General features: G+C 39.4%; 1 protein-coding gene across 7 annotated transcripts in view; it reads left to right on the top strand.

Moving 5' to 3' along the window:
* Window positions 1–25,405, top strand: part of RARB (retinoic acid receptor beta) — a 474,419-nt gene that overhangs the window by 396,870 nt on the left and 52,144 nt on the right. For all 7 annotated transcript variants that reach the window (XM_072153615.1, XM_072153613.1, XM_072153614.1 and 4 more), the window contains one exon: window positions 8,762–8,903. In XM_072153615.1, coding sequence (XP_072009716.1) covers window positions 8,762–8,903 — 142 coding nt within the window. The remainder of the gene's footprint in view (window positions 1–8,761; window positions 8,904–25,405) is intronic.

The raw sequence follows: 25,405 nt of genomic DNA, 5'->3' as shown, positions 1-25,405 counted from the left end.
TAACTTGTTAACTATTGACATTAATTAGCTAATATGTCACTGAAGCGAGTTGTTTCAAAGTAGAGCATTATTATCAAATTTATGTCATAAAGAAAATGACCATGAAGATGGAAGAGAAATTCTAGGAGAGCTAAAGTAGAACCTATCTTTATTCATATTGTAGAGAAAATATGGTATTTGATTTTAATTAGGTTTATTAAAAAAAAAAAAGTTGACTTATGTCAAATTGCCAAGTGTTATTTTTCAGCTTTATTCAAAGTTTAATGCCCTGATAGCAAAGCACTGTACTGTATGCACCTGTGTCATCTGGTCCCATAGAGATTTACTGTGACCACTCCTCCATTCAAACAGGGGGTAATAGGATATCCAATCTCATGATTGTTAAAGGCTGCAGCAATACCTTTTCGTGAATCAGTAATGGATGTTGTTCTTGGACCAACCCTATTAAATGTAATTTACCTCCCTCCCCCTTTATCTATTGTGTTTTTAGTATGATTGTATACTTTTTTCGGCTATAACTAGCAAAAACAAAGCACAAATAATTCTCACAGTATTTTCTCACCCTCTTACCCTCTAAATTACACATAGCGCCAGCACTGGGCATACCTGGACGAGTGCCAGGGCCCAGAGCTGCTGGGGGGCCCACATAAGGCTATATGTAAGGAATCCATGGGATTGAGAGGGGCTGTATATAATAAATCCATAGGGTGTGAGTGGGGTTTATATAAAATAAGCATGAGGGGGCTGTAGTTAAAATAACCATGAGGTGGTTGTTTTGTATGATAACTAGGGAATATTTTAGGGAACAGGAGACTGTTTTGGTTAATTAATTTTTAATACCCCCACATAAGTTCACTGCAAAGGGGCCCGCTGTGGCTCTGTCACCCAGGGGCCTACTAAAACCCGGAGCCGACCGTGCCCAGCTGCATCATAAATATGGATATGTTATGGATGTGTCATAAATACAATACAGGAAAACCTTTGCATCATTTTATTTATTTTGTATCAATGGCTACAATGCCCTGGGGCTTCTGCTGTATTCAGCACCAAAATTAGTGATTGATGGGGTGGAGATGAAGAACCCTTTACCCTTCTGAACTAACTGTAATGTGATTATTTGTTTTTATTGTCCAGCCACTCCTCCCATGCCAAAAGTTAACTTCAGAAATATCCAAATTGGCTGAAATGCTATGGGGGGCGGTAGCAGAGCATCTAAGGGCTCCAACTCCACATCTTGCGGGACTCAGGAGTGACATAGCTCAAGGGGGAAGGAAAAGAGAAGGTGCTGGGTAGTGGAAGTGTACTAGGGGTATTGTTATTTCTGTAAAGTCGGAGCCTCAAAGCACTTCAGCCTCATTTGCATATTTCTTAAGTTACATTTGGTCAAAGAAGAAGCAGCTGAAACATAAAAACAAGGAATGTGAGGCATGGGTGGTCATTAACCTATTTGACATAGCAGTTAGATGGGGTAAGCAAATCATGGTATAAAATTAGTTCAGACACTTATGCAGTATGGAAGCTTAACATTTATGTTAAATTGAGCAAACCCTGCAAATTCTCCAATTAACAAGCCCAAACAAATGAATAACAAATTTAGACAACCTAAAACTACATTGTTTAGCGGAGTAGTGTGTGGGCCATCTATTCAGTGCCCAGGCCTTTAGCTTTTTCCAAGTAATCCCAATTAATGTATGGAGTCTTGTGTAATTATTGAATATGTTTTCAGAATGAGTCTGATGTCCTGTAAAGAGAGAGGAGAGGTTGGCAGCAGTCACTTGGTGATTATGTCCTGCTCTAGTAATTCTTTGTATGTATGAGGACATAAAAATATCTCCTCATTACAACCTTAGATGAACTACAACAGAATCAACCGTGCCATCACGTAAAGGTAAGGTAGATCCGTTGGCAGGTTCCTCTAATGTATAGTAGTATAGCCCTTTTTAGGGCTAATTCGTTGGTGGCCCATAACTTTCATAAATTGACATTTTTTTCCAATATTCAATGGGGCGTGAAGTATCTGGAGCCTCTTGCGTTCTGCCTACCTTTACATCTTCAGCTCACAGCTTCTGGTAGCTGCACGCACTCATCTGCGAAGCTGGGTTCTGCACATGTGCAGTAGCTCCGGCTTCAGAGCCGAGAGTGCGCAGCTGGCATGCGCAGAACCCAGCTTTGCTGACCGGTGCGTGCAGCTACTGGGAACTGTGCATTGAAGATGTATTGGTAGGCGGAATGCAATAGGCTACTGGGGCGTGGAGTGGCCGCGCCGTGTAGCCTCAGCTCCGTCTACTCCGTCTCCGTCTACGCCCCAGTAGCCTCTTTAGGCTCTACTACTATTCATTAGAGGAACCTGCCACTGAATCTACCTTAATAAGTAGCTCTGTGGTTGTAGGTTTCCTTTAATTAATGTAGCCAAATTAATTAATGGAGCTGAAATGTAGCCAAATTTGGGAAGCCATAGGGGAATTTTAAGCTACCTAGATAACATGTAGAACTTTTTTTTTTTTTTTTTAATTTTCGGTCCCTCACATTGTGCAGGAAGAATTAAATTGTTGCTTCATTTCACTGGGGTTTGTGGGCATACAGTTATGTACTACTCTCTTTTGGACCCACCAGAGTATTTTAGTTGTGTTGATCTCTGGACATTAACTGGGTCATTGCAACACCTTGATTCTTTTATTTTTATACCTTGTGTCAGGACCTGCAGGGAGGACCATGACTCTAGTTGTAGCAATAGTTATATAGGTTCTACTTAAAGCCATTTTATATGTACCCTGATAAAGTTTCCCGTTGTTCACATGTCCGAGGCAGATGGAAGGGACCATGCAGTCATTACTGACATCCCCAAAACCCTCCAACCACTGAGTGGGAGTGATATGGGAGTGGTTATCGAGGACAGTAATTACTGCAAAACCCCTCCATCTGCTGGAAGCCAACAAGACACTGGAGGTAACTTTATCAGGTAACTATAATATGGGTGACCCTATTAGGGTAAAGATTTGTATTAGTGGGCAACCCCTTTAAAAACACACAAGAAGTGTTGTCATAAGCTTAGATAATAAATGTAGAGCTATACGGTAGCCTTAGAAAGTTTACATTGCTATATGGGTAAAGAGTAAAAACCCTCAGCCTTTATAACCCCAGTTTTACTCTTCCTGGAAATAATAACATATGCTTAGATGGACTGCAAAGGAATCTGTAAGTTTCACCTTTAAACATTTGTCATATATGCCAAAAATTCTGCTTAATATAGTACTCTGAATACATTTAGTAACTGTAATTTGAAAGAATTCCTCAGAGATATTTGCCAATGTTTATATTTTCTCGAAGAAAATAACCAAGCCCCTTGTGTTAGTGCATAGCAATAAAAGCAAAAATGGAATAGCAATACATTTGGTAAAGTAGGAAAAGAAGCCCACTGTGGACCATAGGCCCGGTAAATGATGTACACATTCAATGTACGCAGACCACTCTGGGGAGCACACAATGAAAACAGCAGGCCAATTGGCTTCTGTGCTGGAAAGAGTTATGAAATGCATTGGATTATATTTTATAATGACTTATGGTACTTATTGCGGTGGAGCTTATTGATACTTACTTTGAAATATTTAGCTGCGCTAAGTACTATTATATTTAGCAGGTGGTTTTACAGTTATCAACAAATGTGTACTTTTCTGCTGATATACTCTAAATTATGCTCCTATAACTGCCCATTGGGGACTCTTCCAGCAAATAAACAAACATCAGTACCTTTTCATGGCTATTTTTCATAGCAAAGAAGCCATTTTCAAGGCAGAATTAAGATATCTAGTTTCATATAGTGCTTGTACTTACCATTAGCTAATGATGTATTAAAATTATTGCCTGTACATGGAAACACATAAAGAGCCACAAAGGTATGTATTTTTGTTACAGTGTTTTGTAATTAGGATGAACCTGATTTCATTATACACTATCAGTTCTACGTAGAGAAACAGGTTATAAAATATAAAGTAATATAAAGCAATGTAAAAATAGCAATTTCTGGACAACGTAAATTAAAGGACACCTGTCATCAGGTCTGTGACACTAGTCCTGTCACCTCTACCTGTTGGAGCAGCTCACAAGGATCCCATCACAGCCTTTATCTAGTCAATTCATACATTAATCATTGTAAAATCATCTATTCTTTATTATGTAAATGAGGCTGGTCACATGGTCAGAGGCAGTGATTTCACCCCTGTTCCCCCTCCCCTCTCCTCTCCCTGCTCATGTCTGTGTGTAAAGCATTGCTAGTGTGTGTGCTGCATCTGCTGACATGCATCCTCCTAATACATATGTGTGAGACACAGACATCGGCTACACAAGTACCTGACATGTTCTGCTATAACATGGCTGCTTGGAGCTGTTGTATCTCTCCTATACACACAGGCTGCAGGGGGTGTGGCACATGTTGCAGACATTACACCATTATACAGGCTGGCAGTCAAGCACTGGGGGTGTAGCTGTACCTCCCACTCATGAATAAGCTGGACAGCTTCAATATGCTAATAACTCATTGGACATTTCACAGGTCATTTGCATACAGCTTTAGGACCTCATTGCTTAGGTTTACAGGCATGTCGAGGGACAATGAAGGGATAGAGGCAATGCTCTCTAATGGCAGTTTATAAAAATATAATTAGTTTAGGGGGTTATTTTGCATGACGGGTTCTCTTTAAGGATTGTAATTGATAAACACTAAGACCCACATTTACTCAGGGCCGTGCACCAGTTTTCTGTCGGACTTTGCACATTCTTTCACATTTGTGACACATGTCACCGTTGTTTGCCGTGACTGCAGTATTCTTCAAGTTACACAATTTTCGCACAGAACTGGTCGTTCTGGGGCTCAGTCGGACCGTGCGCCGCATTTATCATGCAAAGTGCAACAGAGGTTTGTCACACGCCCTATGTGAAAGGTGCACCAAAAAAGTGGTGCACCCTGTCGGGGCAGAGCGGAAGGGCCAGATTTATGAAGAACGGGTGCCACAAATCTGCCGCACTCTGCACTATGCAGAGTTAAACTGCCCAGTAGTAAATGTGGGCCTATATTGTTAGGACATGTCATATTTTGGTCAACGTGATTAATATTATGAAGAATGTCAGATGCCAGAGGTAGACAGCTGTGTAATCATACATTTGTGGATATATTTAGTAGAAACAGGACTGTGGAAAATTAACTTTTAATTCAAAACTGATTATACTAGTGTTGAATCCTATTTCTGCTGCCTATCATACCCTGTAATATTTCTAATAAACAGACATCGGGCACATTTACTTACCCGGTCCAGTCACGATCCTGCGGCACGTTGTCTGACGCTGATTCACTAAGGTCGTGCGCCCAATATCCAGCAGGTGTCGCTGCTGCGCCGAGGTCCTCCGGAATTCACCTTCTTCTTCCTGGTGCATGTAAGTGCTGATCTTGCAACACAAATTCTTTTTTAAACTCCACGGTTTTTCTGGATCCCTCGGGTTGTCCGACGGCCAGGCCCCCCCGATTTCTGTCGCGTGAAAGCCGGTGGCGACGCGACACAATCCGATCTAGTGCGCCAAAATCCCGTGGCAATTCGTCGCAAATAGGAAATATTCGGGAAACCCGACGAAAGTGCGGTGTTCGGACCCTTAGTAAATGAGCCCCATCAAGTTTTAACGGAAAATTGTTGATTCAATAATTAAAACTAAAACTTGACAAAAGTAACAAACAAAGTAACTAGCCAAAAGCATCCTTTAATGTGTTTATTAATTAATGGATTATCAATAAAGCTTCATTACAGACACATTTAAGATGATCATTGCAGCATGGGACTAAAGTAAAGCATTCAGAGAGATTCACTATAGCTATTTTTATCAGGAGACAGGTCGCTATACACAAAGTATATAAGTAATGTGTTATATGGTATTTGAAGTAAAGTATGTGAAACTATACCTGGCTCCCTGTCAGATGCTGTAGCAGAGTCCCAGGGAGGAATATTTCAATTGACAACTTCCAACTACTCTATAATATATTTGCTGCTCTCTTCGTCACTCCTGGCTCCTGCCCCTCCCACATTCTCTCTTTGCACTGATATGCCGGATTGAGAGATTGGGGCAGATTTATCAAGCTGTCTGAGAGTCAGAATATTTCTAGTTGCCCATGGCAACCAGTTACAGCTCAGCTTTCCTTTTACCATTGCTCATGAATATTTTAAAGGGGAGCTGTGATTGGTTGCCATGGGCAACTAGAAATATTCTGAGTTACAGACAGCTTGATAAATCTGCCCCATTGTGTGCAGTGAGCTGACACGTCATAAGGGGGAGGAATGGGCTGGAGGCAAAAGTGTCCAAGAGAGCAGTGAATATATTATAGAGCAGATGGAAAAATTTTTCTCTCTGGGGCTCGGCTGCAGCATCTGGCAGGAAGCCAGGTAAAGTTTCACATAGTAACAAAGGGTCGCAGCACTTCTTAAAAAGCAATGTATTCTTTATTTCTTCATTTTAAAATTGCAGAGGACATGGCAGAGGTTTTGCCTACGTGTTTCGAGCGTTAGGTGCTCTTAGTCATGGCATAGTTTCACATACTTTATTTCAAACACCATATAACACATAACTTATATACTTAGTCTATAGCAACCTGTCTCCTGATAAAAATAGCACTTGGGTGACAGGTTCCCTTCAATGACCTTCTATTGGATGTTTGATATATTGGGAAATATCTATTTAGTCTTGTTTTAAGTTGTGACTTTTTGCACAAGACTTTAAGAAAAAGTAAGTGACAGTGTTATTTCCTTGCATGACTCTGTAGGCAGGTTTAGGCAGTCAGGGATGCTTTGATAGTTTTATCAATAGCGGACTTTTGCCAGCTCAGTTTAAGCTCTGTGGATACGAGGCCAAGCTGAGCTGTGCAAAGTTGCTTAGAACGTAAGCCGATAAGACAGCCAGTGTTCTACCTGTACTTGTTAGGGCTTTCAGAGCAAATGAATGACCTTACTGATCCGATCACAGGATGTAAGTGGAATATGAATTGTGAACGGAGCAGGGCTGAAGGCCCCATACTGTTTTCTCTATAGAGGACAGTAAATAGTAGGTCAATGCAATCATCTAAGGCTCTAACCTTTGCTCTCCTACATAAGCCTGTTAATACTTTCCAGTTTAGTATTAGTCAACCTTTATATGGGCAGTCTACATTTTTACTGTAGGAAAGCTAAAGTCAATGGAGAACAATAAAATATATAATGCTAGCTTTGTTTTTGTCATGAAATCACACTTTCATAATGTTTCCCTTCAGAGTCTACATCAGCATGGACTACAGAGGAGACAGTAAAAAAAAAGTACCACTACCTGGTGTACTATTCTTCTTATCACTAGAATACATTATAAGGACATAGACTCTTCTATGCGATCTATAGCCAGAGTGTGGGGGTTATCTATTTGAGCAGAAGCTACACTGCTAGTGAGAACATTGTTATCAATTATTAACATTTTAGTAGCAAAAGAAGCAGCTGTTCATGGGCTTACATCACTTATCTTTATTCCAACTCTATGTGCAGAAGTATTATCTGAGTGTGCAGCTGCACGGTGCTGACAGTGTGTAATATGCATCTCATGGATCTCATATCTGATCTGTCTCACCTCTTTTTCTATGTGTCAGATACTAGTATAATGTTCAGAAGGTAAATGAAAGTGTATATAAACCTGTATAATCTAACAACATTGTCAGCTCACTGTATCTCACAGCACTTACAGGGATCATGAAGTGTCTGCTCTAGATTCTTACACTGACCATCATCAACAATTATAGGAGCTAAAAGAGCAATAAAACTGAGTAAAAATTGTAAAATAAGGGGTTAAAAATTATCTTTATTCTTTAAACATCAGTAGGGGATTGAGATTTGAGAATTTTCTTTCATGGGAAAACCCTTTAACACATGGACAATAAACATAGATGGCCAACCGGTCCTGCCAGTAGCTGATTTTCATCACCCCTCCCCTCTTCATTGTGATGCATGGCGTACGGCATGTCTATCTTTTCCCCATGTAAGGAGAAGTACGTATGACTCCGTATGCCCATTGCCGTGTATGGGGGACGTATGTATGCCACAAGCTTTAGGCCGTACATATGTCCCCCCGACGGTCATGTGAATAAAGCCTTAGGCCTTAGGCCATACACGGCAATGGTCTCACGGCGCCCTAAGGGAGCGGTAAGGTGCAGCACACAAGCGGCACCGTAACATAGCCGGGAGAAAGATAGGACATGTCCTATCTTTCTCCCATAATACGGTGCCGATTTATGTTCACCGTATTACGGTACGGCGGGCATACATTGTGTGAATGTAGCCTTAGAATGTATCTGTCTACGGCAGAGTTTGAAGTGGTATATGAATTTTGTATTTAACTGTTTCATAGAATATCACCCTACCACAGGTTATAAGATAACTTAATATAGACTTCTAAATATACTCCTAGTGAATTACTAGGTAAACTCTTGATGAACCTTTGTTCGTCTGGCTGTCATGAGCTATCATATATTCTCCTACAGACAGCAAGTCCTTCAGTATCAGTTTCTTAAGTCCACATCATAATCTGTTCAATGTACTTTGTCACAGAAGAGTTCTACTACAGACACCAAGGAAAATGATACAAAGCCTTTAATTTTTCATTTGGATGTGAGGGTCACATTATCCAGCATTTTTCATTCAATTGCATTTAATTACCTAAATAGGAAAATCGGTGATGTAACCAGCGCTCGTGTTTTGTCTCACTACAGGGCTTCTTCCGGCGGAGTATACAGAAGAACATGGTTTACACGTGTCACAGGGAAAAGAATTGTGTCATCAATAAAGTGACACGGAATCGCTGCCAGTACTGCAGACTACAGAGGTGCTTTGAAGTGGGAATGTCCAAAGAATGTAAGTCGAGTGGAAGCAACCTCAGCTTGTCTCACTAAGGAAAGAAACATGCAATGTACACATTAGGGCCCACATTTACTAAAGCCCCTGCGCCAGTTTTTTTGTCAAACTTGGAACATTCTTTTTAGTGCAAACTGCTTGTACATGTATTTAAGAAGTATCCCACACCACATATGTGTCGCGGGTGCACTATTTCCAACGCAACACAAAATTCTGCATCCCTTCCCTCTCCACAAAAAATAAAACCGCACAGCCGTTCTTACTGCTGAAGATAAAGCAGGCTCTATTTTTCTTGCGGCCACGGCACAGTACGGTAAGCACTTGTTGTGCTCACCGTATCGAGCCCAGGGGCCATAGACGCCTACGTCCCCTAAACGTTCATGCAAATACACCTTTGGATCAACATTTTAACTGCTCTAACTTTCCAACTCACTCTTCAAAAATGGAAGCAGCATAAAATATTGGCAATTGCTTTTTACCAATAAAAACTTCAAGTATTTGCCAAATTATGTAGGATTTTATAAGTTTCTGGCTGTCAGTTTGCATTTCCTGTGGTTAAAGCATGAATCTACTGACAGGTTCCCTTTAAAATCCCTAAGTTGCTGTAGCTTCCTTCTCAGAGTGATGGAGAATATGAGATGAATATTCCTCGGCTAGACTGCACTTATTTACATTTTCCTTATAAGAGATTAAAATGTAAAATTGTCGGCATTGCAATGGATCATTTGTGTAGAGGAACATTTTGCGATAGAGAGCTCTTGATTAAATATTCCTTACAGGCCCAGGCTTTTTCAATTTTGATAATGTATATCTACACCAGGAGAGCAATCACAGAATTTTAATTATTTTGCCAGCGAAAGAAGGACAAAGTTGGAAACAGAAGAAAAAGGCCTATTTCTGTTCAAAGGATTACAGTGAATAACAAATCCCCTTGGTAACTCATTCAATTAACATGTTGCACCATTTTACTTAAACAACTGCTGTGCTTAATTCATTTTAATGTGTTTTAGCCCTCAGTCACTTTGAGCTCTCTAAAGACGGAGGTGGGAAAAGACTTGTTGGATGGGTTTGTGCATGTGAATTTAGTCTACAAAGCTGTGATTAAAAGTTTGTTCTTTTGGTCTTAAAAATAACACTTTGATTGCCTTCTTGGGGGTTAATTGAAGCGTGTGTCTACATAAGGATGTACTATACAGACCCTCCAACATGACCTACTTATATGTACTCCGCTTCAAGCTACCCTCAGCAGATATCGAAGTTATGGGGACAGCTATTGCTATGGACATAAGTTTATAGATTGTGTATTTGTAGTTTCTATAAGAATTGGGAAGATTTTATTACATCAGTTAAATTCATACTAAATAAGGCTGGAAAAAGATACAAGTCCATCAAGTCCAACCTTTAAGAATTAAACACATGTTTTTCCCCATATCCTGTGATATTTTTGCTCTCCAGAAAGGTATCCAGGCCTCTCTTGAACATGTACATAGAGTCCGCCATAACAACCTCCTGCGGCAGAGAGTTCCATAGTCTCACTGCTCTTACAGTAAAGAACCTTTGTCTATGGTGATGGTAAAATCGCCTCTCCTGTAGGCGTAGAGGAAGCCCCCTTGTCCTGGTCACAGGCCTAGGTATAAAAAGATCTTTGGAGAGATCCTTGTACTGTCCGTTCAGGTATTTGTACATTGTAATGAGGTCTCCCCTCAGTTGTCTTTTTTCTGAACTGAATAATCCTAAATTGTCTGGGATTTACATAAATGTCTATCTCCCAAACAATCACACTACTGCTGGTAAGCTATTTTGTGAATTCCTAATACAAATAATCGACATAAAATAGATATGTAAACCTATTCAGGAAGTGCACAAGGGTCAGAGACCTGATTCACTGTAGGGACTTTTTTAGGATTGTGTCGTTCACAAATGCGAACATATCTATAGAGAAAAAGGCCAGCAATGGGGACAGTAGCACTTACCCATAGGACAGCACTTACCTACTGTCCAGACCTGATATCTCTATACTGTGAGGATGTATTTCACCTTGTTTTTTGGGTACTGATATAGCATGAAGGGGGGGCGCGGCCGGCCGAGCGGGGGGCGCGGCCGGACGGGAGTGGGCCGGCGCGGGGCGTTACTGTCCCCGTGCCTGCGCACTCGCTGCTGCCGGCGACTTTTCATACGTGAAAAGTCGCCGGTTGCGTGTTTTTCTACGCCAGGCAGGGCCTGGCGTAGGATAAGCGCTGCGCAACTGGCAGTCCGATACATGAAGAGGCAAGAAGCCTCTTCATGTATCGGGCTGCGAATTTGCAGCGGCGGGGCTATCATACGCTGGCGCACGAGCGCCAGCGTATGATAAATTTCCCCCGAAGTGTTTATCTCTCAAACCTCAGTACCTCATATATCTGCTTTATCAGGCATTAGAGCTGTTAAAATAAATAATTTGATGACAGAATTCAATGAAGACAATACTTGAAATATGAAGGGATTAGGAGCACTGTAACCTTAAGTAACCTCTGCCATTGGCTTCAGTCTTGTTGACACAATGCCTATGTGGGAGATCCAATCTGTTCATGTCCATTCCGAATGGGTATTCTATTCATTGATTTTGGTTGTCTATATATCTTAAAGTGTAACTCCAATTTTATAATGATTTTTACCAAAATGTGATTCCTCTTGTCAAAACAAACAGTGCACATATTGCGCTGTTCAACTTTTTTTGACATAGAGTTATGGCATTTTCTATTCTGTTCCTCAGCAACAGTCAAGTGGGGCTGCAAAGCTGCAGAGAAAGACAGAGAAAGTTCAGAAAAATCAGATTGGGATGGAGGGACTGCTATGGAACAAGTGAGACTTTCTACCTCACTTGTCTTTGCAGGAGACTTCTGCATCCACAGATTTGCACAGTAAGAGGCTGTCCTGTTAGCTATATACAAAACAACATCACATGGCATGAGCATCAGTCCCTTCCCTCCAACAGTCTGATTAGTTTCTTATATAAATAAACTATGGTCTCACAGAGATAAGCAGCACAGTGGATGGTAGGGATTGTGGGCAGTAGGCAAAGTTGTCCCGGATCACAAGAGCTATTGATTTGTGAAAAAATTTAATGATCAGAGTTGCGCTTTTAATAAACACCCACCTGGTAAACCGCTATCCTGGATCCACAATACAGTAAACATCCATGTTTCATTTTAAAAGAAACAAATAAGCTGCTTTCATATGGCTTATTTCTGAGAAAAAGAAATAAGGTTTGGGCAGATAACTTGCCTAATCCTTCTGGTATCATAGTATAACAGGTTGGAAAGAGAGGCAGGTCTATCAAGTCCAATCTATAAGTATTAAACAAATGTTTTTTTACCTGTAACCTGTGATATTTTTGCTGTCAAGAAAGGCATCCAGGCCTCTCTTGAAAATGTACATAGAGTCCGCCATAACAACCTCCCGCGGCAGAGAGTTCCATAGTCTCACTGCTCTTACAGTGAAGAATCCCTGTCTATTGCATCATGAGCCAAGGTATAAAAAGTTCTTGGAAAGATCCCTGTACTGCCCATTCAGGTATTTGTACATTGTAACAAGGTCTCACCTCAGTCACCTTTTTTTTTTTAACTGAATAATCCTAACTTTAGTAATTCATTGTATTCTAGTCACCCATTCCCTTAATCACCTCTGCACTCGTTCCAGTTCTACTATGTCCTTTTTATACACTGGTGCCCAAAACTGTACACAATATTCCATGTGTGATCTGACCAGGGATTTGTACATGGGTAAAACTTTGTCCTTACCATGAGCATCTATCCCTCTATTCGAAACATCCAATCATTGTATTTGTTTTATTAGCATCTGCCTGGCACTGATCTAAAATTAAGTTTACCATCCACCAATACCCTCATTGTTTTACCAAGTAATTGACTGTTTAGAACATCATTGTACTTTTTGTTTCCATGGCCCAAGTGCACAACCAAACATTTATGTACATTACACCTCATCAGGCATTTCTCTGCTCATTCCTCCAGCTTCCACAAATTCCCCATTAATATTATACTATTTGCCTCTGTATTAATTACTTTATACAGCTTAGTATTATCTGCAAATATTGAAACTCTACTGTGTAAACCCAAAAAGAAGGGGGCCCAACACTGATACCTGTGGCACCCCACTGATAACTTCAAACGAATCTGAGAATGTGTCATTAATGATGACCCTCTGTTTTTTATCACTAAAACAATTGCTTACCCAAAGACACAGATTTTCCCCTAGTCCCAGCAGTCTCATTTTTTGTACTAACCTTTTATGCATCACTGTGTCAAATGCTTTGGAAAAGTCCAGATACACAACATCTAAAACCAGTCAAATATTTCCCCCATAACTGAAGTTAAACTCACAGGTCTGTAGTTTCCAGGATCATTTTTTGATGCTATTTTTGTGTATTAATAACTTAAAGAGGACCTGTCACCTTTAAAAACGGCACTAGGAGCTGCTTACTATAATGAGCTGCTCCTAGTACTACAACAGTCCCAGCAGTGTTACACTGCTAGCATTATCTGAAACCTCCGATAACGCTAACAGACACTGCTGCGCTGTACACTAGAAACACCAGAGCGCTCTCAAAGCGGTCTGGCGTATTCATGAGGGCGGGGTTTAGGGGCGGTGACTGCCGCATGATGCGCGGATGGAGTGAGTGGTCCGGCGTTTCTAGTGTACAGTGCAGCAGTGTCTAATAGGTTTCTAAGAGTGTCTAAGAGGTTTCTGATCACGCTAGCAGTGTAACACTGCTGGGACTGTTGTTGCACTAGTGCTGTTTTTAAGGGTTATAGGTCCTCTTTAAGGTGTATTTTCACTTTTGTGTGTGAGGGTCCTTAGGCATAATTCCCACAGCCTGTTGATATTTGGAAATGTGAATTTCTGACAATGACATGTTACAGTTTTCAGCATCTGGATATAAGCCCCGTGTTTAAGAGTATTTTATACAGGCGGTCCCCTACTTAAGGACACCCGACTTACAGACAACCCATAGTTACAGACAGACCCCTCTGACCTCTGGTGAAGCTTTCTGAATGCTTTACTATAGTCCCAGATTGCAATGATCAGCTGTAACGTGTCTGTAATGAAGTTTTATTGATAATCCTTGGTCCCATTACAGCAAAAAATGTTTAAACTCCAATTGTCACTGTGGCCAAAATTTTTTTGTCTGGATCTACAATTATAAAATATACAGTTTCGACTTACATACAAATTCAACTTAAGAACAAACCTCCGGACCCTATCTTGTACGTAACCCGGGGACTGCCTGTATATGAAAAATAAATATCCCCCGAAGTTTAGATTCTAACATATGCCTATTGTCCTTTAAATCCAAAAGTTTGATAGAACATTTTTTATATTTAATAGTCTTCATATTTAATAGAAACATAAGGCTTCAGCTGTTCTTAAATGTTTGCCTACTTTTAAAACTTGTTATATGATATTAATATGACTCATTTTTTGCAAATGCATTATTTATTTTATTCTAAATCTGAGCATTTATTGTAAATCTGAGTGACATTATGTATGTCTCAGAGCCAAAATCACACAGCACTGATTTAGTGGCTGATAAGAGTTTGCATTCTGGGAACTGTAGTCATTTCTCCAGGCAATGTACAGTTTTCTGATTAAGTAAAATGAACTCTTCATTATAGGAGCTCGACTAAGTTGAAGGATAGGTCTAAGGACAAGCTTATCTACTGCTTCCAATAAAAATCAGGAGAAATATGAATACAACTTTGGTTACAGTATAATTCAGACTGTAACCGAGGACCAGTGCAAGATAAGAAATGCAAAGTATTTACAAAGTTTTATTATGTATTTTTTAATTAGAGTTAAAAAAAATTGGCAAAACCTGGTCAGTATTTAAAAAAATAATAATAAATAAATGCTTCTTTTTAATGATGTTTTTGATACTATAAATTGTAAGCTAGCAAGAAAAATCTTTTATGGGTAACCTTGAAATGCTATACAAATCTATACAAATGCTATACATATAATATGTATAATATGCTATACAAATCTGTACAAATTTGTATCTATACAAATTTGTATAATATGCTATACAAATCTATTGTGTAGATGGTTTATTTAGACATTTGAACGCATAGTTGTTAGAGTGTTAACTAATTTATGTAGCTATTATGTGGTCCCCATATGTTGGTTCTATTTTTGCATCCTTCTCTACATAGCTTATGCTTATACTATTTGATATGGTTATGTGTGCAATGACAGTTCACCATATGGGCCAACATACAATAGCATATTTGGCTTCTTCTAACATAGACAGGCTGATTACACATCTTACTGATTTGATCTGTAGAATGGTTCCAATGTGATTGTTTAACCCCTTGAAGCTCAGGATTTTTCAGTGTTTTTTGCATCTGGGTTTTCACTCCCCTTCTTCCACAGGCCATATATTTTATACTTCTGTGTACATGTTATCTGCGAGGCAAATTGTACTTTTTAGTGGCTCCATTTAATGTTCTGTGTCATTTATTGGGAAGCAGGAAAAATATTCTAAAAGTGGTAGAAGGGGAGAAAAAAAACAATTACACTATTTTTTTGATGGACTTTGTTTTTATGCACATTAGCTTTTAATGTGCACTCCAATGCCATCCCCCCTTTATTATGATCAAGTAGGTAACAAATTTATCAAATTTTTTAATGTCTTATCTTTACTTAGCATTACAGAAAAATCTTGTGTTGCCATTACTCGGACACCCATAACTTTTTCATCATTTATTATACAGAGCTGGTTAGGTGTAATTTTTTTGTGGGATGGGATAATGTTTTCAATTATACCTTTTGAACAACAGTACAACCTTGATCTCTTTTTGTTTGCATTCTGATTGGTGGCAAAATGGCACAAAATTGTCTTTTCTTATTTTACTATTACTCCAGGCCCTCTAGGGTACTTGAACACTAGGCGGTCACTTACATTATTCAATTCAGATTTGGCTTCTCTGTTTAATAGGAAATAGAAATCAACAAGAATTTATTTAGTTTTTTTCTTATACTTATTAAAGACTTATTTAGATTTTAGGTCTTTGAATTTATAAAAACCAAAGTGCAGGAAAATATACAGTATCAAAAACATCTTTAATATAAAATGGTAGAATATATTCAGACTGATACATAGTGCTCCAGTCTTAATATCCATTGCCGAAAAGTGGGTGTAATTTGTTACTTGTGATAGCGGCGAATTTATTAAAACATCTATCATACCGGACCTCCTCAAGTCGACCTAGTGGTGATTCAATCATACCCTGGGCCTTTCTAATAATTTTAGCAATTTTGCTCTCATCCCTGCTTTTGATAGAACCACACCAGCAGGTAACGGCGTAGAATAACAATCTCTCAATTAAGGACCCCTCAAACTTTGTCAGGGTTTTGTTGCAAACATCAAAGGACTTGAGTTTCCTGGAAAAATTAGATCTTGACGCACCTTTTTTGACTACCTGGTCGCAGTTTTCAACCCAGTCCAGTTTTTCATCAATTAGGACACCCCAGTATTTGTAAGTTCTGACTTCTGGTTTGGCCTTTGATGGTGATTGGTCTGGAGGTTGTTTTATTACTTTGCAGGTTGATAATCCTTTCATCATTGCTTTGTGATGATTGAATTACAAGCTCTATTGCTTGTCCGCAGATGAGTGTTTCAGGTTTGGATTAACCAAGTGTGTTTAGAGGGTTAGGGATAGATGCCTTCCATTTGGTGACGCTAAAATAGCCTCTGATTTCATTTACATAAATGCCCATAAACTTACAAAGACACTTAGACTATGACTTGTTGGACAAACCCTCGTGGTGTCTTGTGCTTAACGGGAAATCCTCCATTGCAGTGAATTTAAATATCTACAGTGAAAAGTTATTGCAAATACAGCAGCATCTTGGGAGATGTGGTTCATTGTTACTTCCCAAGAATGAAGCTCACTTAAGGGTCATAGTGTGGTTTTACTTCCTTTCATGCAAAACCACTCTCCCTCTCTGGCTCTGAAAGTCTTTCAAGGGAACATAAGATTGAATGATATTATTCATAATTTGCTCTATGTTCTGTAAAGATGGTTATATAATAACTGTAATTGCATCAAGCCACCTAATGAGCATTTCTTCCACTACCATGTATGACAGATTAATAGCCCATGAATTCATTTTCTGCTTGTTGTGCCTCACAAAAGTATTTCACCGAGCAATTAATAAAGTGGTTAAAAAAATAATACTGTTGTTTTCTTTATTAATATGATGTTATCTCCGCATCGAATAGCATTTTACAGGCGCCTTTTATCTTGTTCTTTCAAGAATTCCTTTCTAATTTGCACATTGATAGGTCATTCATTAACCTCATTCAGACTCTTGCCCTTTATTTAATCTACAAACTGTATTCTTTATAAATTGGCAGACTACAATATTGACTTTCCATAGGGTGAATCAGCTAGGAGGAAGGGATACTTCAGACAATATTTTCTGTCAACATATGCAAATTGCACCAAAACAAAAGCTTCTGTCCTTAAAGAGCCATAGGCTTTTGTCCCCATTAAAGGTTTTGTCCCCCCCCACACACACACACAAGTTACACCAGATATACCAAGGAGTTGTAACCAGATTAATTCAGGAACTGAGGAAGGCAAAAGCTAATGAGGCATGGGACAGAATGCCCAGGCCTACTCCAATTGGTGTAGAGATGGCATAAGGGGGAGATAGGTCACAATTCCTGGTCTTGCCCTCAGGGTGGATTAAGACTGCAATGGGCCGTGGGCTTTATGAACATTATAGCCCCTATAAGTCTAGAAGTCACTTCCTACATATGTTACTAGATTCAAGCTCCCTGGGGAATAGAGAATGTGCCCCTTCTGCTGCTTTCAGTCTGCAGTTTCTGGACCTTTGGAGGATATTCAAATGTACTGAAATGGCTCTTGTGTACATGTTAATTGAGAGCAGGTACAGATGTACGAGGATTTCAATGGTGAAGGTCCTTCTCAGAATAAAATTTGGAGGATAGTTTGGGTGGTCATGGACTCCCTAGAAGGATTGGGCCCCGGACTAATGCACAAACCGCCAATATTATAATCCACTACTGCTTGCACTATTTTGATAAATCCCCACACTATGCTTTCCACAGTGTTTGTTTTCCACATACAAATTTGTTTTTATCATATTTTTTTACTCAGCTTGTCAACATGTTGTCCTATCCGCCCTAATCATTCACAACCTGCCCACTGTACCTTATTGTCTGGAGGTACAGTGACTATAATTCTATGTATTGATAGCTGTGACATTTGTGAAAGCCCATCTATGTCTTAAAAATGTTGATGTGCCATACACAAAGACAGTAGTATTTATGCTACATTTCAACAATGAGGGTTGGTGTTGTACTGTTGTTACAGGATCACACTATCGGTGACTCCAAAAAAGGCCTCATTTAGACGGCCGTTATGGGGGCCGTGATTATGGGCCCAATAGATTTCTATGGCTCTCTGTCACAACGTGGTGAGAACTTGTCCTATACTTTGGAAGATATGCAAGGCCGCTCGTCTGCCTATGAAGGGAGTAGGGGTGAAGAGTGCTTACACCTAACTAACTTCACTTATGTTGGTGTGAACATAGCCTAAGTCTTTGAAACCCCGTCAAATATGGTACATGTTGAGATCTCTGACCCACAAAAACTGGTATTCTGTATGCAAGAATCTTGTCACTGCTTGATTGTCCCTTTATGAAACTGTAGTAGTAACCTAAAAATGTGGGTTTTTTTATCATGGGCCTTTATTTATATTTGGTTCACAACAAAACTATGTGAACGTTACATCGGTAAGATCTTCATCAAGTCTTCTAGAGATGATTTCATTTGTGGATAGAACATATTTTGACTTTTTATTTTCTCCCGATCATGTACAAAGCAAATTTTACAGCTGACATTGAAAACTTACACATTGGAACCCTGGAGGCAATGCCTAGGGGTGATAAGCATTTAATTAAGTGCAGGATTTGTCTCTCAGTGTCCTGAATACATAACAAGATTTTTTTTTATCCTTTTGCGGATAATATAATAACTGTTTTCATAAGCAAGGAGTATAACTTTAGTGTGTTCTGGAGACATCCATACATTTGGATTACAACTAAATGTAATTTTAGCTTTTTGCATTTCAACATGCTTTTATGGGGAATTTTCGGGCTGGCTAGCTCCCTGATGGACAGTTATAATGGAGCCGGAAAAAATAAGCAAACCAAACAGACTGACCCACTTTCTTTTGTACATTATGATTGCAAGAAAGTAAATGGTTATACAGTCCCACTTCTAATTAACTGTGTATTATGTCTTCATTTTTAAGAGGTGCTTGTTAAGTGCCAAGAAACTTGAAAGGCCGGAGCAGAGAACACTAATTACTTGAGAATTATGTGTTTTATCTCGTCTTGTTCTATTCAAGTTATGACACACAGCCAAGATGTTTGATTACAAGGGAAGAAAGTGTACCATCGAACTGTTCAGTGAAAGAAGCTGAGGAACGGGGTAGTAGAAAGTAAATTACAAGCCAGTAGCCTCCTCCCCTATGTTTTGGCATATGTATAGAATTTATTAGTTTTGATCATGATCCTAAGCTCCTTATATGTTCTAAATAACTGTGTTAAAGCCCAACATTATCCTGACCTTTCATAAAGACACCCAAATACAAATTCAACTTAAGAACAAACCTAAAGAACCTGAAGATCTTGTACGTAACCCAGGACTGTCTATGCTCTACCCGAATATTGCACATGGTCCCCCACCTTCCAAACCTTTAAATAGAGCAGGGGTGACAAACTCAGAGCCCTTTATGCGGGCACGCAGGCCATCACCCCATAACAGAGTTTAGCAGGCACTGAATCTTTGCTGTCCCAGGCAACTTAAAGGAAATCTACCATTTGATTTCATGCATTATAAACCAAACACACCTTGAGAGTGCTGTAGCTACACTTATGCAGAATCATATCTTATTTAATCCCTGAGCTGAGTGGTTCTGCTGAAATAACAATTATAACATTGAGGATCTTAGGAAATCTGGAATGCTTCAGCCACCCGTTGATAAACACATTACAGTGAGTTTTCTGAACTGTCCAGACAGGACTAATCAACATGAGCTGGATCACTCATACACAGCAGTTGAGGGATTGTGCATAGATTGATTACTTCTGCCTGTCAGGCACAACACAGAGATTACAACAGTTTTTTAAGCAAAATCACTCAGCTCAGAGATTAAACAAGATATGATCCTGCATCAGGGTAGCTACAGCATTATCAAGGTATGTTTGCTTCATAACGCATGAAATCAAATGGTAGATTCTGCTGCTCTAAACGCTATTTTATAGCGACACTTTATTGGCTGTTTGGAACTGTGGGCAAGTGAGAAGGATTTGAATGAACTGCATTATCATCATCCTGCTGGACCCACCATTCATCTTGTACAGAGAGACCCTGGAGAGAAGCTACAATGATAGTCTAAATTTGCCCTACTTTCAACTGTACTGGTGGCCTCAGGTGACCTATACAATTGGAAAATGTGGAAGAACAGGTAGCAGTAAGTTACTGCTTAAAATTCTTGTTGGCACTTCACGGTAAATAAGTGGATTTTGGTTGTAATTTTGGCACTCGGTCTCTAAAAGGTTCACTGAAATAGGGTCTGAGAATCTATTGGTTTAGAATTCACTACAAAACACAATTGTGAAACCTTGCAGGCCTCCTCTTGTGCCAGGTGAATCTAGATTTGGGTCTTTTGTGCTTATTGCATCTTGTCTTTATACAATCTATGTGAACCCCTTATCAAGTCTATAGAATCATGGAACTCTGGAGGGTGTCCAAGCTACTGTCCATTGTTTGGCACCTCTGTTCCTGACCTGCTATCAATGATAATAGTGAAGTTCACTGTGCGCATAATTATCTGGACTCGCCCCTGGCCTCGAACGTGAAAGGGATTGGCCCTGACATCACATTCACAATAAACATGACATCATCATCTACCTGTTTCAGCATATCTATACAATTTTCCAATAAATTTTCTGTATCAATTCCTCACTGTATTCTGTGATATCTCTTTGCTGTCATTGGACAGTTCATTGTTTACTTCCTGTGGATAAAAAATGGTTCTTGGTCATGTGATGTCACACAGGTGCAGGGCTCATTATAACACTCAACTCTGACTACTCTCTGTGATATTAGCGAGTCGTTCACCTGACCATGGACCAGTTTTTATCCACAGGAAATAAACAATGAAGCAGCCAGAGATCTTGAAAACCGTGGGTAATTGATACAAAAAGTATATTGGAAGATTGTATTACTTTTCATTACACAAACAATATTATTTACTGGATTAGCCCTTTAAATTTAGCATTTTTCTTAAATTTCCCCCCAAAAACTATCCTTCAGCTTCTGTAGAAACCCGATTTATGTATATAATTCTTCTATGCATATGGCTTTTGGATTTTAAAATGGTTTGTAGATATTTCTGACTTGTCTGCAAGGATATTTTTACATTTCTGCTCCTTTTTTCCCTTAAAGAAACAGAGGGGTTTTCAATACATATTTTGGATAATTTTAGTGTCAAATGAATATGTTGTATTTTATATACATTTTTTTCATTAAATGGCTTCTGACCAGGGAGGCTGATAGACACTTCCCATGGACTGGAAGGGTACAGTAGGGAAGGAGTTGTGGTTATTGGACATGGCCTATGGCAGTGATGGCGAACCTTTAAGCGACCGAGTGCCCAAACTGCAACCCCAAACTCCCCTCTATCGCGAGCTGCCACCCAAAAATTAAAGCAGTAACTTATTGCTCCCTGTTCTTCAACAACGTTCAATCATAGAGGCCTCCTGAGGACACCAAAACAGTAGAAAGAAGGAAGGAAAATTTGCATCATTGTAGCTTCTTTCCAGTGTCCCTCTATACACAGAGAATCATGGGGCCAGAAGGAGGTCCTCCAAAGATAATCCGGCCCTGTCTACACATTCTCCCTCTTTCTACAGTCCCAAATACCCAAGTAAGTATCACATTAAAATATCACTGAAAGCAGTATCTTTTAAGTTGCTTGGGACTGCATGAAAATTCTTTGAGTCCTGGCTGGTGTGCTGGGGCAATGGTGCCCACTGAAAGAACTTGGAGTGCCGCCTCTGGCACCCGTGCCATAGGTTCGCCACCACTGGCCTATGGTGTTTGTGCATAATTGTGAACCAGGCAGAGGACAGGGTAGGTGATACAGATTCAATACAGTAGTCCGGCAAATGACAGATAAGTGGAACAGGATCCAAGTTTTGTCATTCTGGTAGGACTCATATGTAAAACCATAGCAGACACATTTGCAGTACACTTTGTACCATATTACTCTAGCATCTCCTTATCAACAGTTTATGTTAATGCAGCGCAGTATAAAAGAAGCCACGGGGAAGAGGTACTACAAGGCAAGTTACAAGAAATATACAGTATCGTACCACATATCTGAAACATAATTTCTATTTGTCATAGTCTACAGCTTATGGCGTCTTCCTTGAAGTATGTCAATAGTGAATACTATAGTGATTGTCCAGAATTTGGTAAGTCACATAGTAAGATATCGTTGTATAGTCTTGGACTTTATTAAGATAAGACATAAGTTGGATATTTGGCTAACCATCTTTGTCTTTACCTAATTTTACATCTTACCTACAAGTTCATATAAATTGCAGAATTTTTATTTTTCTCAGATCAGACCATTTCCATCATTTTAATTTGTTATTTGAATTGTTTAGAACGGAATGGAGTAATAAAATTGTCTTTTTGGCATATCTATTCTAGAACTATTCTCTACTTTCTGATTCCTATTGAAACAAACAATCATACACTGCAGTCCTGGGGCGTCACTAGAAGAGACTTTTGAATTGCGCCCCTTCCTGCTTAAAAATAAACATATAACACTCATATATACACACATTTACATACACATATATGTAAACATACAGTTCTTCACTCTTACACACATATTTATCCACTTTTACCCACATTTATACACTTGCACACACGCACTTGCACATATACACACACATACAGTGCCGTATAGAGACGTACAGCATTTAAACACAGTATATGCACATACCATATACACATACAGCAAATACATATCATAGATACACACACATATACACCATATAAACCTTAGATATATGTTTTATATATTATGCTGTACATTGTGCAGCATAATATGTATATAATAGCGCACATCCTCCATTCTTTTGTGTCAGGTCAGATGACAGGGCCCTTTGACACTGTGGGCCCCATAGTGGCTGCTATGGCTGTTACCCCTGTAGTTACGCCCCTGCTGCAGTTTTGTTTCAAGAGTAGGAAAAAGCTACACTTGAATACACAGTACACTAAAAGCCCATTTTTATCATAAGTTCCCTGAAAACGTATAAGTTTAGATGTGATGTTGCTGCACATACATTTAAGCGTTGCAGCTGTGTTTCCTATAGATTACACATTGGTTGTTGGGGTCCAAGTCCAGGAATATACTATTGATTAAAGTGATGTATATTACACAAATGATACTCCCTGTAAGAATTTGCTCCTGTAATGAAAGGCGCTAAAATATTTCAGTAATTGCATTATTTTCCCATTCTTTTAACCTTCAGCAGATTATCTCAGCACTTACTTATTTTTTTCTTTTTGAGTGGATCCCGAAGGTATCAAATAGAAAAAGGACAGCTTCTTATCTAGCAAGCCTCGCAAAACACACAACCTCTTTACTCCATTTCAGACGTCATCTGACATCCAAGATACAGCCTTTGTTTCCATTTCTGAGCCAAGAAAACTGGGTCAGTTAATCCAAGTAGAAAACGTTATTTTAGTGAGTTAACTCTGTGTGACGAAGTGCAGGAATGAAAGTCCTTGGCTGCTATGGTGCTTCACTGCGATCCCTGAATTACAGTCAAATAGAAAAACCTCGCAAACAGTGCTTTTTTTTTAACACAAATAACTATCATTTTTATTTTCCCCAAAAGTTCGTAATATTTCTCAAAAGTCATAATTTTTGGTAAAGTTTACTCTTTGAGTGAAAATCAAGTTGCTGGCAAAACTACAAAGTGCTAAAAGTCATATAAATAATCTATATGAGACCAGGGTCAAATAATGAGTTAAGACAATTTGACCTCATTTGACAAAAAGGCACATTTAAGTCAACCTCCTAATTACTACAGTGGCTTTCCATTTACTACTGTGATCCTGTTTCTACTAAATCAGAGCAGAGCCAAGTCAAAGAAAAGTCACCCTGTCATATGATTGTAGGCAAGACAAAAAAAAAAACACCTGGTAGCAGTTTATAGATGAGGAACCTTTGACTTTCTATTATCCTTTACCCGTACACGTTTCTGTGTGTGAAACTAATGGTATATTGAGAGCATGAATCTTCTCAATGGCCAATTTAAGGTCTGCAGAAAACCTTATTGGAAAAAAACCTTGTTTTATGTTTACATGCAGCAACTGTGCTGTAAAAATAATGAAGATAAAAATTTTAAAATCACTGCTATGCCCCTCAGGTCTTTTGTGGTGTAATTTACAATTTCGTTAGTTAAAACTATTATTTGGAAAAGTGGGAAATGACCATTATGGTTGCATTTACAGCTCCATCAGTGGCTCTTGGCAAAGTTTCCCAAACTATAGATCAGCAATTCTGTCTGGTTTTACAACTGAATGGGAATGGTAGATGATGTATCCACGAAATTGTTTTGTACATGTTTTCTTGTCATATATTATAGGCTTACAATTACAGTTACAAATTACATGATTCGAAGGAAGAAATGTATAAGGTTATGTTTACATAAAGGGGAGAGCGAAGACAGTGAAACACATAAACTCAAAAAGGGGGTAGTTTTGGCACAGGTCTTCAGCCACAAGGTGTTTGGCGTTTCAGATGCAAGACCTTGGTTCACTGGCATCTTGGTGCCCAATGCAGGTGCTATGTACTCCTAGGTGCCAGTGCTCTGGTGTTCCTGATAAGGTGCTATGATGTGGCCTGCTTCTCAGATCCAACTAGGTTTTTGGTCCTTGGGTATTTCTTGGAGTCCTGATATAACCCAGTGTAGGTGCTCTTAACTGCCTGATGCCGGTGTTCTAATTGCTGGGTGTCCAAGCCTCTAAATTCTGGGGCCTGGCGCATGGCCGCTACCTGGTGTCTTTGCACTGGGCTCTACACTCCTATTTTGTGTCCCTCATGCAGTTGTTTCAGGGATGTTTTCTAGTGTGACTGGGGGAGGATCTGGTTGCATGAGGGCCTCCCCATGTGCTACTTGGGGGTGGTGGAGCTCTGGTGTTTCGGTGGATGTCAACTCTTTGGCACAAATATATGTCCAAAATGAAATGATAGGTGTTCTGATAAGGTGGTAGCATGCTAGATAATTTTACCTATTTAGTCTGATGGTGTTTATTATTTGGTACTTGTTTATAAAGCTGTAGCATTATACTACTTAGTAACCTTTTCAATCTGCCAAGA

Source organism: Engystomops pustulosus, chromosome 5, assembly GCF_040894005.1.
Source record: "Engystomops pustulosus chromosome 5, aEngPut4.maternal, whole genome shotgun sequence".
In the NCBI taxonomy this organism is placed as follows: Eukaryota; Metazoa; Chordata; class Amphibia; order Anura; family Leptodactylidae; genus Engystomops; species Engystomops pustulosus.
This window is presented reverse-complemented; position numbering and strand designations above follow the sequence as displayed.